This window comes from Gopherus flavomarginatus, chromosome 9 (genome assembly GCF_025201925.1).
Source record: "Gopherus flavomarginatus isolate rGopFla2 chromosome 9, rGopFla2.mat.asm, whole genome shotgun sequence".
Classification (NCBI taxonomy): Eukaryota; Metazoa; Chordata; order Testudines; family Testudinidae; genus Gopherus; species Gopherus flavomarginatus.
Genome location: NC_066625.1, coordinates 68,565,807 through 68,583,393, shown reverse-complemented (window position 1 = coordinate 68,583,393; position 17,587 = coordinate 68,565,807). Strand labels below are relative to the sequence as shown.

Genomic DNA, 17,587 nt, shown 5'->3' with positions numbered 1-17,587 from the left:
GAACGGAACAATCACAGATTTGCGTATGTCCTGTTATCAAACTTAGCTCTCCTGTCTGGTGTGCTGCGCAATGAGTGCTGCCCTACAGGATGGCTGTACTGCATGGTGATGGGGGTTGAGTGTAGTAGGTAAGGGTCATAGTTTTCAAGGCTGGGTGGTGAAACTACAAGTGTTGGAGGTAGCTGATGGTGATAAGAACCTGGATGTTGGAGAAAGCGGGTTGGAGGTGACATAGGGGCACAAGGGAAAGAATTTTAGGACAAGGACTGCAGGGGGGAGCAGGCACGGTAGTACTCCGCCGCATGGTTACGAGTGCCTGAAGAGAGTCTGCTTGGTGCTCCATGATGCTTATCAGCCGCTCCGTGCTTTGCTGCTGGAGCACTGTGCTTTTGTGCCAGCACTCCTCATTCTGCTGGCGGATTCTCCTTTCATTCCCCTCCACTCCTGCATTTTTAGATTCTCGTTAAGTGACTGCATGTCTTCTTTTCTTCTGTGTGGTCTTTTCCTGATTCTTTGCAGCCTCTTGGCCAGTGATAAGACAGAGGGCTGAGATCTCAAGGTTGCATCTGTAAAGGCAAAATGCAACACTTATCAGAGGCAGCATTGTTCACATCAGACAGAGCAATGGTTCCCCCGTACTTAAGGAGGGCAAGCACAGTCTACACAATAGCATAATTTGCCCATCCCACAGCGAGCGCACATAACCTATGGAAGCCCCAAAATGGTGAGTAAGCACAGGGGCAAGGGGAACTGATTGTTTCAGGGCTGTACTGCCCTCTGGGTTTCTGTGCCTTGGAGAGAGCCAACAGCTGCAGGGGGCACCTTATACTGAACACTGTCCCCACATTTTCAACAGGAGTTCGTCCTGAAAGATATCTCGCTGCTGAGGGTGACCTGGGAAGCAAGAGAGGGCCTCCTACTAAAATGCATCTTCTGCCCTGACCCATATGCAGCTTGCCTGTGTGCAGCAATGGTCCCCCCGCCCCTCACAGCACAGTGGCGTGGACATAGTAGCCTGACTGGGACAAGGACCACAGTGGCTCTCCCAAGAAACCTGCTCAAGCACATTGCCCAAGTTCTGGATGAGACCTTTGAAGAGATCACTGAGGCCAATTACCGTGATGTGAGAGAGCACATCAATGCCATATTCCGCATCTGGGTATGCATGCAGCCCTAACCCTTCTTGCCCCAAGAGCCCGCACAGAATAACTTCTTTCCCAAAATAAAAGTTGCTTACTGGGAACCTCCTCTGGTGTTTGTCCTTCCCCAAACACTGGCCGCCGCGACTGGCTACCTTTCTCCTGGCTTAAAAACAACTGGCTGCGTGCATCTAGGGATTCCGGGGTGTCTTCCTCCTCCTCAGCACTCTCACTCCCACTTTCCTCCTCCTCCTCCTGCCTTGTTGAACTGGGCTTTGAAGTGTCCATGGTGGTACTTGGAGTGGAGGTGGGATCAAAACCACGTATCGCGTCCAGCTCTTTGTAGAAAAGGCAGGAGTGGCAGTTTGCCTCACAGCCTTTGTGTTAGGCATTCGGCAGCTCCTTCACTTTTATCCCGCACTGCAGTGCATCCTGGTCATGGCCCCTTTCCATCACGTCCCTTGATATCTGCCCGAAGATATCATAATTCCTACAGCTGGAGCGCAGGTGGGACTGGACAGCTTCCTCCCCTCAAACACTGATGAGGTCCAGCACCTCACCATTGCTCCATACTGGGGATCGCCTGGCATGTGGAGCCATGGTCACCTTGAAAGATTCACTGAAAGCACTCCACGCCTGGCTGAGCAAAGAGGAAGGGGATTTTCAAAATTCCCAGAGAATTTAAAGGGCGGGTCTGGCGGTTGGTCACCTGAGGGCAGGGCAGTAGAGTTCAAACTGATGACCAGAGTGGCTAGAATGGGCACTTCTGGAGGCCGATCAGAGCACATTAACAGACCAAGGTGTCCACACTGGCACCGCGCTGCTCCAGCTAGGGCACATCACACATTATTCCCCTCACCAAGGCGGAGTACCAGAAGCGCTCTAGCCGCGGAGTCAGAGCACTCTACATGCCTTGCAAATGTGAACACATCATAAGTTAGAGCGCACTGGGCTTCTTAACTGCTCTCTTACTTGTAAGTGTAGCCAAGCCCAGAGTGTGAGAACACTTTGTGACTAATCAGTTGGAGATGCACATTATGGGCCTAAATTTCAGAACGGACCAAAATGGAACTTGGACAATGTGCACATAAACCCATTTTGACTGCACAAATGCTCATTTGCAGGTTCAGTGTAGGTAGTAAATTCTGAAACTCTGGACCTGTAAATATTTATCTAGAGCTGCAGAGTTGGTTGAATAACACTCATCAAATTATATATATAAAAGAGATAGTTTAGAAAAAATATTTGGCCTTCTTTATTTACAAACCATCCTGAAATTTCTTGGCAGAGCTCTAGGTTTCAATGACGTTAAAGAGCAAGCTAGGTTACAAGGACAAAAAGGTGTTCTGAAATATCATTTGGGGTTTATATCTCATTCCATTCTGACGTGATGCCATCACATTACACATTATGATTTTGTTTGCACTGTAAAGTTATTGTGGTTACTCCAGATTTACACAAAGAACTGAATTTGAATGGAATGTAATATAGTCTGAATGAAACTGATGTAATTATAGTCTCAGATAATGTATATTTTGGAGGTGAATTATTTAATGTAATCAAAAGAAGTCCATAATGCATCTGAAAACTTGAAATATACATTTCTTTCTATCTACATGTAATTTTTGTTTGTTTTTGCAGTTCTATAATTTAAAATATCTCAGCAGGGCTTTTTAAAATTTAATAAAGCAAAACCCCTTTCACTTCTGAGATAAGATCTTTTATGCCAAGTTTCAGTTTCAAAGAGATTTTATGTGTGCAAGTTATAAACACCATAAAATATAAGTTTAATGGAAATGATGACAGATTTTTGATTATAGCTGTGCCAGTGAACAACCCTATAATATAATGTTTTAGGTGAAAACTAACATTGAGATATAGCTTTCTCTGCACAAGCTATCAAGGTCAAATACATTTATTTGGATTTTGGTAGTATCCACACTGAAAGCAAAATGAGATAATCGCAGTCAACTTATTTAAAAAATAATAGAATTCTCTTTCTCAGAAAAGGTAAACATTGTAGTATTTGAAGTTGTCGGTGCTAACAGAAACTTCAACTATACGTTTTATAAACAATAAGACACTTATTGTGAAAGTGAAACAACTGTCTGAGGCCATGTAACGTAATGAATAAACCCAATGTAACTTTTCCTTTTGGGAACTTCTTGTGAATTCTGCCTGTAATCCCAAATAAATGAGTTTGACAGCCTCTCCTTAATCATTGATAGATGGAAGTTTCCATAAGAAAAGCTGTCACATACATTTTAACACAATTTGACACAAAGGGAAGTTCACTGCTCAGAACTTAATTGGATCTCACTGAGAGGGTCAAAAACTCTGTAGTCTCTGTTTTGTCTTTCAGCACCATATTTTCTTATCTGGGGAAAACTAGTCATTTCATAAAAATAACTACTATGCATATTAATACTGTAACTTAATATCCAGTAGAAATTTGATCTGTCCCACAAAATATATATTCACTATTTCCATTTCTTTTATACTAAAAGATTGGTATTAAAATAAAATGTTCTTGTTACAGTCACAAGCTGTATAGCACAAGGCATTCTATTTAAATAATATATTGTTCCTCATCAATAGTATATTTTTGGAAGTTTTAATATAATATTCAACATGGTAGTATCAATATGATATAATGGATTTTTTTTTTTTAGTACTGATCTTAGGCAAAACCAAAAACTCCAATACCTATTATAGTCCCATTCTGAAGTTTTCATTTTCATCCTGTAGTAATGCCAAATAACTCTTGTTGAGCTAAAGCTTCTATGTGATTAAAATAGCGTTTATACCAGGGGTTGGCAACCTCTGGCACATGGCTCGCCAGGGTAAGCACCCTGGCAGGCCGGGCCGGTTTGTTTATCTGCCGAGTCGGCAGGTTCGGCGGACTGTGGCTCCCACTGGCCGCGGTTCACCGTCCCAGGCCAATGGGGGCGGCGGGAAGAGCTGCGGACTGAGGGATGTGCTGGCCGTGGCTTCCCGCTACCCCCATTGACCTAGGACGGTGAACCACTGCCAGTGAGAGCCGCAGTCCACCAAACCTGCCAACGCAGCAGATAAACAAACTGGCCCGGCCCGCCAGGGTGCTTACCCTGGTGAAACTGGTGAAAGTTGCACCAGTTTCACTAAAACTATGATGTTGCTCCAATGTAGCTAACCTGCTGTGTGGACACTTTTATGTACATTTAAATCTGGCTTGCATCTGTTAAGTTTGCCCCAAACTGTTAGAGGTCAGATTTCAGGGTGGCCATACAGCAAGCTGCGCCAATTCAGCTAAGTGATTGAGTTAAATTGCTACAACTTCTGTATGTCATAAGTGCTCATGTAAAGCCTGACCCAACCCCCACTGAAGTAAATGAGACTCTTTGCATAGAGTTCAATAAGAATTGCAGTTTTACCAGATCCAAGCATTTAAAAATCATAAAATTGGCTTAAAAGTCATGAGATTTAAAGAATAAGACATTATAGTTCTTTTTTACTTATTTTCTGACTTTCGCAGCTTTAGGGTTCACATTTGCAAGCTCATGTCCACAGCCTTTAGGCTAAAAACTTACCTTTTAAAAAAAATGAAAGTTGAGATTCTGGTATATTCACAGGACTAGTCTAGAGTTTTAAGAAAAACACCAAATATCATGAGACTTACGTTAAAACTGCGAGAGTTGGCCACATAATGGGTCCATTCATTTTTGCATAACGTTTCTCAAAGGGCTTCTCTGCTGGCCAGGGTCACCAAAGTGCATCATGCTTTCGCCTCTCCCATTTTGCTCTGAAATGCTCCTCCCTCCCAACGCTCTTTTCCCCCAGCCTTCCTGCAGCCCACTATTCTCTGCAAAGAGAATCTATAGATGCTGCTAGAAAGCAACTGTCAATTCCATTTGCACCACTGAACTTGTGCAAAGAGTAATTAGGTCGAGCTGAGGATCTAGTCGTCTGAGTTTAGCAACAGTTTTAGGAATCCTTGTGACCTTCACTAATTATGTTCCAAATTAAATATTTGACCATACCTATACAAGTATGTATACAAAAAAAAATGTTATTGCCAGCGCTCTGGCAAGGGACACATAAGCTTATCAAGAGTTTATTTTTATTGTTGTATTTCTTTTCCTGTTTGTGTAGCTCTGGTCTGAACAGTAGTCTGCTTACTTTTCATAAAGATAGATCAGACTGACTGGGTAAATACAGACTAAGAGCAACTAGGTTGTATCTTAGAACCAGCAATAAAAGGTCTCATACAAATACTGTTTATGCAGAATTTGTGATGTATACAGAGTATGTTTGAATGTAATTTTTTTTATTGAATCGGAGCTGAAATGGATTAGATTATAAGTGAAAGTATCACCTATTACACTAGCTAAGGTTGCTGGGAAAAATGCACAGAGAACACAACTGATAAGTAAGGCTGGTCATGCCCTGCAAGGGCACTCCACAGGTCCAAGGATAATACAGGGAAAGGGGATATGCAGTGGGCAGGCTGGGGTGCTGTAGTTGGTAAAGTCATCACCTCAACTGCTAGTGGCATTCTTTGTGAATTTTTTCATAATGTATTGCGCATTGTTAGGTAGTTTAATATATGCAACTGGGAATGAGGAGGCCTATATTCTAATTCCAGCTCGGCCACTGATTTACTTTGACTGTGACACCTCTCAGAACACCCGGGACTGAGAGTCACCTTGTTGCCACCTGCCTCCAGCCCCAGGGAGTCTTGCCTATGTTAGCTGGGTGTTGGCTCCCTAACACAAACTGCCTGTCAGCCACTTAAGGCACTCTCCTCTGGTTTATACTAGCCTTCCTTTTGTCTAGCAGGTTGACAATAGATGCATCCCAGCCCCCAAGTCCCTTCAAAGTGTTCCCATGTGGTATCTAGCCCCTGATCACCACACACACACAGAATTCCCAGATCCTGTATTACCAAAGGAACAATGTACCCCAGTTTTACCTTAGACCACTTCTCCTGTATTACATATAGCACTTGAGTTCAATTGTAATAAAACAAAAGGACATTTATTTAAGAAAGAGCAGAGATTCAGATAAAAACAAATATGAGTGATAGAAACAAATAGTTACATGTAAAACGCAATAATAAATCATGAAGTAAGGTCTAGACTTATTAATGGTTACCTTTCCTAGCTAATAAAGTAGAGATTCTCACCCCAAAGTTCTGTCTTTTGCAGGACATATTAGCCCCAATGAGCTAGGACCATGTCTTTCATGAACCAACCCCACTCAAGATACTTCCTAAAGTGAAGGGATCCAGAGTGTCTTTCTCCACTGAGTCTTTTGTTGTTATTCATAGATAGGACACTCCCCTCAATGTCCTTTCATTCCTTTTCACTTCCAAGTAGTTTTGATGTTTATAGTTTGTCTTTGATGATTTCAGTTGACTTTCTGCGTTGCTGCAAAGATAGACAATTGAGCAATACATTGCATAATCAGCTAACCAGGGAGGGGTGAAATTCCCTCCTGCTTGAATGGGCCTTCACTAAGACATGTGAGTCCCTGGTAACTCACTTCACTTCAAGACCACAAGACCATCAGTTTAAATATAGTTACATTATTCCTTAACTATTACCCATGCCCACATCTCACAATGGTTATGAGTATTAATAGCTTGCAAGCTTTCAGTAGAGACCTTTATGGATAAGTATCATGAAAGTGGTATATTAGGTGTAGTGACTTTGTCAGGTCTGGGACAGGAGTTGCTTGTAAAGAACAGTGAGTTTTTTGCCAGTTGGCACCACAGTAACAATGATCATGTGCAAGACACTTGGGGCTAGATTCACAAAGGGGACTTGGGGCATGTCTTCACTGGCAACGTTAAAGTGCTTTAACATGGCTTATATATTCACAGCATAGCTCTCCCAGCGCTCTAAAACCCCCCATCTCCATGAGGGGTGTAGCTACCAGCACTGGTGCACTGTTACAGTGCTGAAACTTGCAGCACTCAGGGCAGTGTTTTTTCACACCCGGGAGTGAGAAAGTTTCAGCGCTAAGTAAAGTGCCTGTATAGACAAGCCCTTAGGTGTTGCAAAGTAGTTGCCCTGGTGGAGTTCCCAATTTTGACTTAGCCCAGGTTCCCCATAGGGAGAGTTAGGTACCTAGAGAGGGATTCTCAGAAGCAAGCAAGGTGAGCAGCTAGGAGCGCCAAAAGCACCCTAAAAGTGCAGGGGAGATCACAGGCACCCAAGTCATAGCCCTGCCCCTGCACCACCCCTTCTTCCCAAGCCCCCACCCTCCTAGGCCCAATTCTCACACTGCCCCTTCTCCGTGAGCCCCTGCTCTTGCACTGCCCCTTCCTTGCGAGTCCCTGCCCTGCCTCTTTCCCCAAGACCCTGCTCCCATCCTGCCTCTTCCCCAGTCCTCTCCACCCTCTCCCGCCCATCAGTCACCTTTATGGCCGGGAAAAAGTGATGGGGCCCATAGCCCCCTGACTCCTTCTATTCTGGCACCCTTGTGAGCAGATGAGATGCATTAGGGCCCTGATCCTCAAAGGAACTTAGGTGTCGTGGCTCAGATCAAGTTAGAAGTCTAAATATGTTTGGGGATCTAGGCCCAACGGAGCTGGGCCATAGGCACCTCCCTCCACTTGGGATTCCCAGCAGTGAGCCCTCACCTTCAGTTAAGCACCTAACCCAGGTCAGCCCTAGATTTTGGAGCCTAAATATTGGATTAAGGGGCTTGAGGAAGCAGTTAAGAGCTAGATGAGCAAAGGAATTTAGGCTCAATCTCTCGTTAGCTAAATTTAGTTATTTGTAAACTGGAGTTAATAATATGTAGCTTTGAAAAAATATTTCAAGATCTTCACATTAAAGGTTCCATGTAAGTGGAAACCACTAAGGACCTGATTCCTGCAGAAGTTAATTGAAAGACACCTCTCTATTAACTTAATTGAACCTAAATTTCAGCCCCATATTCTCATCATATTCATCATCATAATTATTGTAATCAATCAATTCATTTCCTATGCTATTTTCCCTTTAAGTTAAGGAGTCCCCCTTCACCAAAATGGGCAGGAGACAAAGTAACTCTTTAGTAGAGTAAAATATTTGTCTGGCCTCCATTAGCAATCAGGACATGTTCTTGGGATGAAGAACAGCAATTAGTGGTTAACAATGTTGTTGACAGATGTCAGCATACTGTAACAAAACAGCATTACCTTAGATTACATCAGGGCTGAGTTGTCAAGGGCTGAGGATTTATTATATGTCTAATGTGATGAAATATTGATGAAATATGTCACATTTCATGTCAATAAAGCTATTGTTTTGCAAAGATAAACTACAGGCATATACACCACTGGATACACTTCTGAATATTTAAGGATGCTGTTGATTAAATCACTGTTTTATGAGAATAAATGCAATTTCAAAAATTGGGGTAGGTACGTAGATGAAAAATGTCTTTTTTTCTTGTTACATTCTGGAATTAAAGTAAGGAAACGCCTACTAATACAGAATCCCATTGTTTTTCCTCTCTTTCTTCTAGTGGATTTACTTGTTGTAAGCTATCATGAATTTTTGGAGAGGATAATAACGCAAAAACCTTTGAGTCCAAGCACATAGAGAATTCCAGAATAACAACAAATACAATAATGACTTTACTGTATCTACTCTAATTGTAAAGATTCATGAGAAATAAATACAATACATACTGGAAGACACTAGAGGGAGCAACAGGAAAATGGTTGAAGGGAATAATATGGCTTTAACTGTTGCATTTTTGTGAGTTTAGCTGAATAAAGAATCTAGTTGAATCTTATTAACTAATTGTTTAGCTCAGCTAAAGTATGGACGCTGTTAGTTATAGCTGAATTATATTTAGACCTGATTTTATCCATGGTAATACACCACACCCTTTTTAAAAGAGTTCTTAACTTGTCCTAACAGTTTACTTTGGGGTTAAATCTGGCTAAATTTAAGATTTCAGCCCCAGGGACATACTTTCTTTTTAGAGAAGTAATTTTCTCTGGCTGTAGCCTTACATAATGAATGCATGTATCTGGAAATGAGTAGAGCTAGGCAAAAAACTGATGAAATTTAGAATTAAAAAATGCTTAAACAGCAGGAAAAAACTCAATGAAGTTCTCATGTCATTTTCCCATTTTGAAATTAAATTAAATTTTGATTTTAAAAAAAATCTCAATTTTAGTGGGGAAGAGAAATGAAAAATAGAAGAAAACCATTTTAAAAATACTAGAAATCAGTTGTTTCAGACTCCTTTGTATGTATGTTTGTATTTATGTATTTTGTGTATAATTCAAAATAGCTTAGCTTTTAAGGGCATGTTTTCAGTCAGGCGGAGGCCAGGCCTCTTTGATCTTTTTGTGCCGGCAAAAATGAAAATTGATGCAATTCAGAGAGGATACATTTCAGTAAGATGTCTCAGAAATGAAAATTAGAGATGGCCTACTTTGTCAAATCAGTCCTAATTTTGTAATTGCATATAGTGACACAAAGTAGTTTGTAGTAGGTTACTAATTCAAAATATAATTGTATATGCAGCATTTTAAACACTAGTTATCCACAGTTTGAATCCAAAGCTCATCTAGGCCTCCTTCAGCCATTAACCATCTTGTTTTGGTAGGATATTGCAATAGGCACAAAGTGTGGTATTGAACACTGATTTAGTACAGCTGCACTTAGGAAAACAGAATAGGTTAATTAATTACACACTGTCATTCTTAAGTTTGAATTATCTTGTTTTTGTATCATAGTTTGTGTCATAGTTGTAATGATACTTACATGGTTTATTTAATATTGTGTGACTATACATTGTCATCCAGATAAAGAATGTGGGTTTACTTGCTATACATAGTACTTTGATTCTATGATGCTAATGTAGCATGATATACTGCCGAGTTAATGTTTGTATCTTATATGAAATTTGTTCCAGATATTTACGGTTGAAGGTTTTCATCTAAGTATTTTGCTGTCAGGTAGCTAAGTAATAAACTAATTAAGAATGATAAAAATGCCATTAGGACAGAACAAGTTTCATATGTTGATAGTAATGTCCTTTGCTTTTCTTACTCTCAACTGGTAATGCCTCTTTGGCTGACTTTGGGAAAATCCTCCAACTGAGTTTCTGAAAAGTTCAAAGAGGCACACAAAGATTGTCTTACACTTTTATATTTTTCTTGAACTCAAAAGATTGATGGGCCTTACTTCTCAGTAGCTTAGAACCACAGAGCTTCTTTTATCCAGATGCCCAACTTTGTCTCTCCCTGAAACCTAAAGTCAAAACCAAAGATCCCTCACCTTTTGCAAAGTATCAGGCACACCCCTCTAATCAGAATAACTGAACAAAATAACAAAATCTCAAGCACCTGCAGTTGCACCACTGCTGCAGGGAATCTCAAAGACTTTTTGGAAGTGAGGACATGCAACGTTTTGTGAAGTTAAAGAGATGCCATTTCAGGTATATCAACTAGATCAGTGTGATCTAGTAAATAGATCATTGGATGGAAGTCAGGTAATTTGGATTCTATTTCCACCTCTACCACTTCCTTGCTGCATGTAATCTTCCACGTCAAAGGTTGTTACAAGGAGAAAGGAGAAAAATTGTTCTTCTTAACCTTTGAAGATAGGACAAGAAGCAATGGGCTTAAATTGTAGGAAGGACAGTTTTGGTTGGATTTAGGAAAAACTTCCTGTGAGGGCAGTTAAGCACTGGAATAAATTGCCTAGGGAGATTGTGGAATCTCCCTCATTGGAGATTTTTAAGAGAAGATTAGACAAACGCCTGTCAGGGATGGTCTAGATCAGTGGTCCCCAACCTTTCAGTGTGGCGGGCACCAGACGACTAGCTGCCGAAATGCCACAGAGGAGCACGGGCACTGGACAAGCAGCCACCGAAATGCCACTGCGAAAGCAGCATCATCATCAAGAGGCATCGCCACCAAAATGCCGTCGAGAGTAGCGGCATTTCCGTGTCGACGCTTCTTGACGTTGCCGCATCTCGGCGGATGCTTGTCTGGTGCCCACGCTTCTCACCGGCGGGGTACTCTCTTGTCAGTAGGGCAGAAAAAGATGCCCCGATGGGTGCCAGGGTGCCTGCAGGCACTGCATTGGGGACCACTGGTCTAGATAATACCTTGAGTGTAGGGACTGGACTAGATGATCTCTCAAGGCCCCTTCCAGTTCTATGATTCTATAAAAATTGTGGGGCAAATTAATCCTTAGAGTAACCCAGTAATACCAGTTAATATAATGGTGTGAGAAATTGGTTGGATGGTTTGGTAAAAACTTATTTTAGTATTTCTTATCCTGGTGATTTTGTATTGATTTTGGATCTAAAACTCTATTAAATATATCTTTAATTAAAATAGCATATTTTTATATAGTTGATGATTAATAAAAGGTAATGAATGTATCATTTGTAAGTAAGATCCCTTCTCTGTTTTATATTGATAGAACTATTAGGAATATTTTGCATGCAGCTGACTCATTTTGATATAGTAGATATGAGATAAATTCTGTGTACATACTTAAAATGGATAAGCTGCTACTTTGCGTTTGTCATTATGATATTTGTGGAAGCCAGGACACGTTGCCAATTATCCAGAGCCAAAATTGTACCTATATTTTGGAGGCAAAGACTGAGCTGATTTAATTAATAGTTCTTCTCTGCAATATTGCTCACCAGTTTCTCAGAGTCAGAAATCAGCTGATTGATTTTCTGTATGTCCTGTCGCTTTGAAGATGTATCTCCTGATAGCACATTTTGTTACTAAGTTCATTATTTCCATCTTTTATCACTTGTAGAGTCTCCTGAAAATTATAGTATACATCTGGGGAATGCAGAATCCATATTTCCAGGAGACAGCGATGGACGAGCTACCAATGCTGACTTTCCCCATTTTGCTGGGTTTACTTCCTTCTCATTAGCTTTTGCTAAATGTTTTATTTATTAATTATTATTATTTATTCATTCTGATGCTGCTGGGTATCTTTAAAGTTTGCAGCATGAAGACTGAGTCAATCCCACAATCAGGGGCAGCCTTAGACTAGCTGTCAGCAACTGGCACCCTAGGCAAACCATGCAATTGGCGCCTCCACCCCCAAACCCCCAGGGCAGATCTAGGCTGAAGTTTTTGGTAAACTGGGAAACATTTTGCCCCTTTTTTCCTTGTAATGTTTTCTAAGTGTTTTGGTTTTTTTTAATACAGAGGCTTAATTATTCAGTTTGTACATCCTTCTGTCTGTCCAACCACGGGACAGACCGTGCATGGGAATTGAAATAATGACATCTTCGTTATTTTATTTGTATTTTTTCATCTTTTTCTTTTTTTAAGAAAAATGGATTTTTTCCCTCCTCAAATTTGGTGCCCCATTTAACTTGGCCAACTAGTTCGCCTATATGGACGGGCCGTCCCTTCCCACAATGAATGAAGAACTCTCTACTGCACAAAGCCTGCTCTTTGCTGCAGCAGGAGCAGGGTTAAAAAACAGAGATTATGTCTTTTATATGTGTTGGGAGGCCACTTGCATATTGAACCATCTGTTATCTAAGAGATGCTGGTCAAAGTTAGTGGGAGCAAAATTTGATTATATTGTATTGCTTGTGTTGACTTGTTATGTCCATGTAACTTTCTTTTGTTTGGAACTGAGTATTTTTTATATATTATGGTAAAAAAGCTACATTAAAAAGCAAAGATTGAATATAGGGTTTCCAAAAACAAATTTGCTCATAAGAAATGAATCATTAGGCGTTAGGAGGAAAAGTAATCACTAGAAATGATATTTTATTAATATGCAGAGATAGAAAAGTATAGGAAGCAATGAAATTTTCTCCAAGACCCGCACTCTCTGTTTTTAATCTGAATGCTGCTACAAACATTTTTTTCCAGAGAGAAATTTCTTTACATTCTGTTCACTGTAACTTTGAAGCCTTCAAGTCATCAGCAACTGTACTGTATTTTCATTTCCTTCTGAGTTGAGAAGTTATCTTCCACATGTTTTTGTGACCAGTATTCAAATGTGCTTTGCTTCCTTGTTCACCACATAATAAGTTATATTCAAAACATGTATTCATATGTTTCGATGTGCATACTTTTCTTATTACCAGTATCCTGTAAAATAAATATTTCCTGTTAAGAACAATACATGGCTTTAAAGCCAAATAGATCATCAGACTGAAACTACTTTGTTGATGAATTCATAGTCAGTCATTTTGTTGCACTGGTGAGGAATACAATTTTCAATGTCTATACTATGTAAATCGGCTTATGGGCCAGTTCCTCAGCTGCTGTAAATTGGTGTAGCTCCACTGAGGTGAAGGGAGCAGCTCTCATTTATATCAGCTGAGGATCTGGCCCATTTACAATAAATATCTGAATACAAGTCTTTGGTAAGCTGGTCTTCAGACAGTGTCAGGTACTGGTGTAGGTCCACATACTTTAGGGTATGGCTACATTTGGAATTTCAAAGCGCTGCCGCGGCAGCGCTTTGAAGTGTGAGTGTAGTCAGAGCGGCAGCGCTGGGAGAGAGCTCTCCCAGCGCTGCATGTAAACCACATCCCTTACGGGTGTAGCGTGCCGCGCTCCCAGCGCTGCTGCCCTGATGACACTGACGCTTTACAGCGCTGTATCTTGCAGCGCTCAGGGGGGTGTTTTTTCACACCCCAGTTGCAGCGCTGTAAAGTGTGAGTGTAGCCAAGAAATATAATTGCACTAAGCACTGACTTGTATTGTGGAACCTTAGATGAGGTATTTAAAAAAAGGACAATTCCCTCTGTTTGTTTTGGGTAAAAATGCAAGGCAAATAATTCCCCTTCCTCTGGCAGAGTGAGAAGCATATTGAGTAGTTATCATTTCTGATGGAAGATCTGATCCCTTGTCTTCAAAGTGCATGTTGTGAGTGTTATTTGGCCAACATAGGAAAAATCTGGGTTCTCTCTATCAGATTATGTCCCATATCCCCAAATCACCCCTTATTCCTGTCTTTCTCATCTGCTCCATATTGGCTCTCCCGGCTGACTTACACACAGCAACCTCTTGCCTCCATTCCAAAATCCTCTACACAGCTCCATTCCAACAGTAATTGTGTCCTTTCCCTAGGCCCAAAGGAACAGCTACCTTGAATGACCCCTTGGAATATGTGCTAATTATACTAAACAATCTGTTCCACCTTGCATTTAGCTATGACGCTCCGAGTACCTTTCCCAGACCAGAAGAAGAATTTTGTGTGACTCAAAAGCTAGTCTCTCTCACCAATAGAAGTTGGTCCAATAAAAGATATTACCTCCCTACCTTATTATTCTATTAACCTGGGACCAACACAGCTACAATTACACTGCATACAGCTACAATAGTAATTTATAGCCTCATAGTGAAGTAAAGGGATTACAGGGCTGCTGTAGCTCTGTTAGCCTAAATATTCAATTAATTGTATTTAAAGAAGAAGAGGGTTTTTTTCCTTATACATTATCCAGCAAAAGTTCACTTCTTAACTGGAAATGGTGTCTGGTTTATGATGGTTCTTTGTGTTTTTTCCTGATTAATCACTTATATGAAGTCATCGTCTGAAAGTTTAAAAGGCGAACAGTTTCCGTGATGGAACTATTCTTTAAAAATATTGTGTGAGAGTAAAAAAAGTTTGGACTTTTGCAAAAGCAGACATATGTGTTGAATGTGTGTCACAAAAAATGAAAGACATAGCAGAGTGTCAATAGAACACGAAGCAGGTTCTATGACAGATTCCACGATGCAAGATACCATTTTATAGCCTTTTTCATGTAAGCATCCAAGGATACAACTACATTGTATTACTGTCATATTGGTAATCAAGCTCAGAGAATGCCATTTTCAATTTTCTGATTTTTCAGAATTGCTAAGGAACTGTGTTTTCAAATATATTTTTATTTGTTTGTATCGCAGCTAGCATAGTGTGCCCTGTGGTGGACATGAAGCTGACATGTAATAATTTAGGAATACTGCATGTGACCTGGTTATTGGAATGTTTATTGTATACACATGTTGGGTTAGTGAATAGCAGGGCTTTTGGAAAAAACAGGTAGACAATGGCTCCAGATAAAACATTCCCTAGTAAATAAGTCAGAAAGTTAAGAGACAATACCTAAGCTATAAGTTTTGAAGAATCTGATTCCTTAACAGCCATCTTACACAACTGTTTGGCTGAGGCTGAGAACAAAAAGATCAAAAGGACCCTAACCAATTAAAAGTCTCTCCGTCCAGAGGACAGGCAGTTATCGGGAACTGTTTGTGGGGAACAGGCAGACACAAGCAGGAGCAGTGGCTGGTACACGGCGTACTGTAGCATGGGACCCATTTTCAGAGTGGGAGAAATGTAGATTTGGGTAGGCCAAAACATTTAGGCAAATTCACATTAAATTTGCCAAATTGTTTTGGTCAGGGGAAAAAAAACAAAATCAAAACAAATTTCGAACAATTGAAAGGTTTCGTGTTTCAATTTTTCAGTTTGAAATAACTTTTTGTTTCAAATTTCACTTCAGTTTGATTCATTTAGTAGCACAGCTCTTTACACATCATGCAATGGATACATTCTTAGGTACTTATGTACTCTTATGCCACTAAATTCTTTGCCACAAGTTCAAGTTAAGGGCCTGCTTTCAACTGATGTAAATCAGCATAGCTCCACTGATTTCAGAGGAGCTATACCAGATAAGAAACTGGCCCTGAATATTCTAGGCTGCTGTGAAAAACATTTTCAAAATAAAATTCACAAGTGAAAAATACCAACAGATATTGATCCAGCACAAACAATACCACCAGGAGAGTATATTAGCTATAGCTTCATCATACTGCATGATAGTGTGATCCAAAAACAAATTAAGTAATAAAGATTTACTTGGTGAGGGAAAAAAATAACAAAAACAAAAAACCAAGGACCTGCAAGATTCTGGAGTAGGACCAGAGATCTCCATGAAATTGTGATATGAATATTGTTGAATGGGAGACATGGATTATGAAAAAAACAGAAGAAAAAATGTGACAGATCTATGGAATGAAATCTGCAAGATTCAATCTTCCTTGATTAAAACTAAAAATGACAGCATGCTGCAAGAATGGGCAAAAACACTACAGTTTACAATCACTTTTTTATAAAGTTTTGAACCCTCATGGTGGAATACTATTATATTTTTATAAATTTATAAGCTATATCCTTTTAGAATAGCAAAGGGAGACAATGGATTTTGAGGAGACCACTTAACTCACCTTGTTTTTCCATGTGAATGCATAGGCATTCCTTTGCACTGTACTCTAGAAAAACAAGCCCAGCAGCCTGATTTAGCATGGCATAGACAGTAGCAAAAGTAAGGTATTCTATGTGAAGATCTATCTAGCTTATATAAACTGTCTTATCCATCCCATCTTCCACCTGAAATACTTTTTACTTGTTCAAATCAAAGTTTAAATATTCTGCAAAGTAACTGAACTGAAACATGTCATCTCATCTCATACTGCATTTGTCTTATTGCTGGCAAAGTTGACACCCAGAACTGTCTTTAGTCTAAAGGCAGCTGTATACAACAAATGGAGCATGGAGGGTGAGGAAACAGCTGTAATCTCTCTCTACTCCACTCCCATCTCCTAGACTGTATATACAGAGAGGAAGGATTTGGGATTGGTCTTTAAACCCATTGGTCAAATGCCTGGCTTTGGTCCAGGTGAAACATGAGAGGAAGCTGAGGGAAAGAAGGAAACACAGGGACACACACACTTTCTCTCCATCCTCCCTCTGTCTGTAACAGTGATCATCAAAGCAGGAATAAACCTCATCCTGTTGTAATTGTGGTTTGATTTTTTATTTGTTATTCTTTAAAATAATCTGCTGGAATGGAACTTCTTTGTGTAAAAGGTAAGTGTTTAATAACCAGATCATTTATCAGAGTAGGGAGCTGTTTGTCAGCACTTGCTAAGTACATCTCTGTGAAGCCTAGATGTGCACTGCTTATTAAAGAGAATGGGAATATTTGTTGCATAGCTTCCCCATGAGACGGGCTCCAAGCATCTGTAAATTCTACAGAGTTTTTAAGCACTTGCAGGCTGGTTGAATGGCTGCTTTGATTTGGCTCTGCTCCAGGATTGGCCTGTGGCTCACATTGTAACAGTTTGATACCATTTCCTCCAGAGGCCTGAGAGTAAAAGTTTTCACTGAGTTTGAGAACTGATGGAGATGCTCAGGTTGCTGAACAGACTGTGTAGTCCAACTTCGGAGGTGGTTTTGGGGCTGCAGGGGAAAAAGGGTGGAAGAGAAGAGGAAAGAGAAGAGATGTGGAAAAAATGTAGAGATTAGAGTGGTAGGTGAGGGAAGCAGAACAGAATGCATGGGTGGGTTAGAGGAGTCTTCAGCAGAGAGTCCTGATATTTTATTCTTATTTATTGACAATTACCTTCTGCAGTGACAGATTCCAATAAGGAAATATAGGCTATATACTAATGCATGTGTAGCACA

General features: G+C 40.3%; 2 protein-coding genes across 2 annotated transcripts in view; one reads left to right on the top strand and one right to left on the bottom strand.

The window, feature by feature from the left end:
* Window positions 1-17,587, bottom strand: part of RSL24D1 (ribosomal L24 domain containing 1) — a 922,223-nt gene that overhangs the window by 81,933 nt on the left and 822,703 nt on the right. The gene's annotated exons all lie outside the window — the stretch shown is intronic.
* LOC127058538 (protein unc-13 homolog A-like) overlaps window positions 16,870-17,587 on the top strand; it is a 152,175-nt gene continuing 151,457 nt past the window's right edge. The window contains exon 1 of the mRNA XM_050968681.1: window positions 16,870-16,990. Within this exon, the coding sequence (XP_050824638.1) occupies window positions 16,969-16,990 (22 nt within the window). The 5' untranslated portion in view covers window positions 16,870-16,968. The remainder of the gene's footprint in view (window positions 16,991-17,587) is intronic.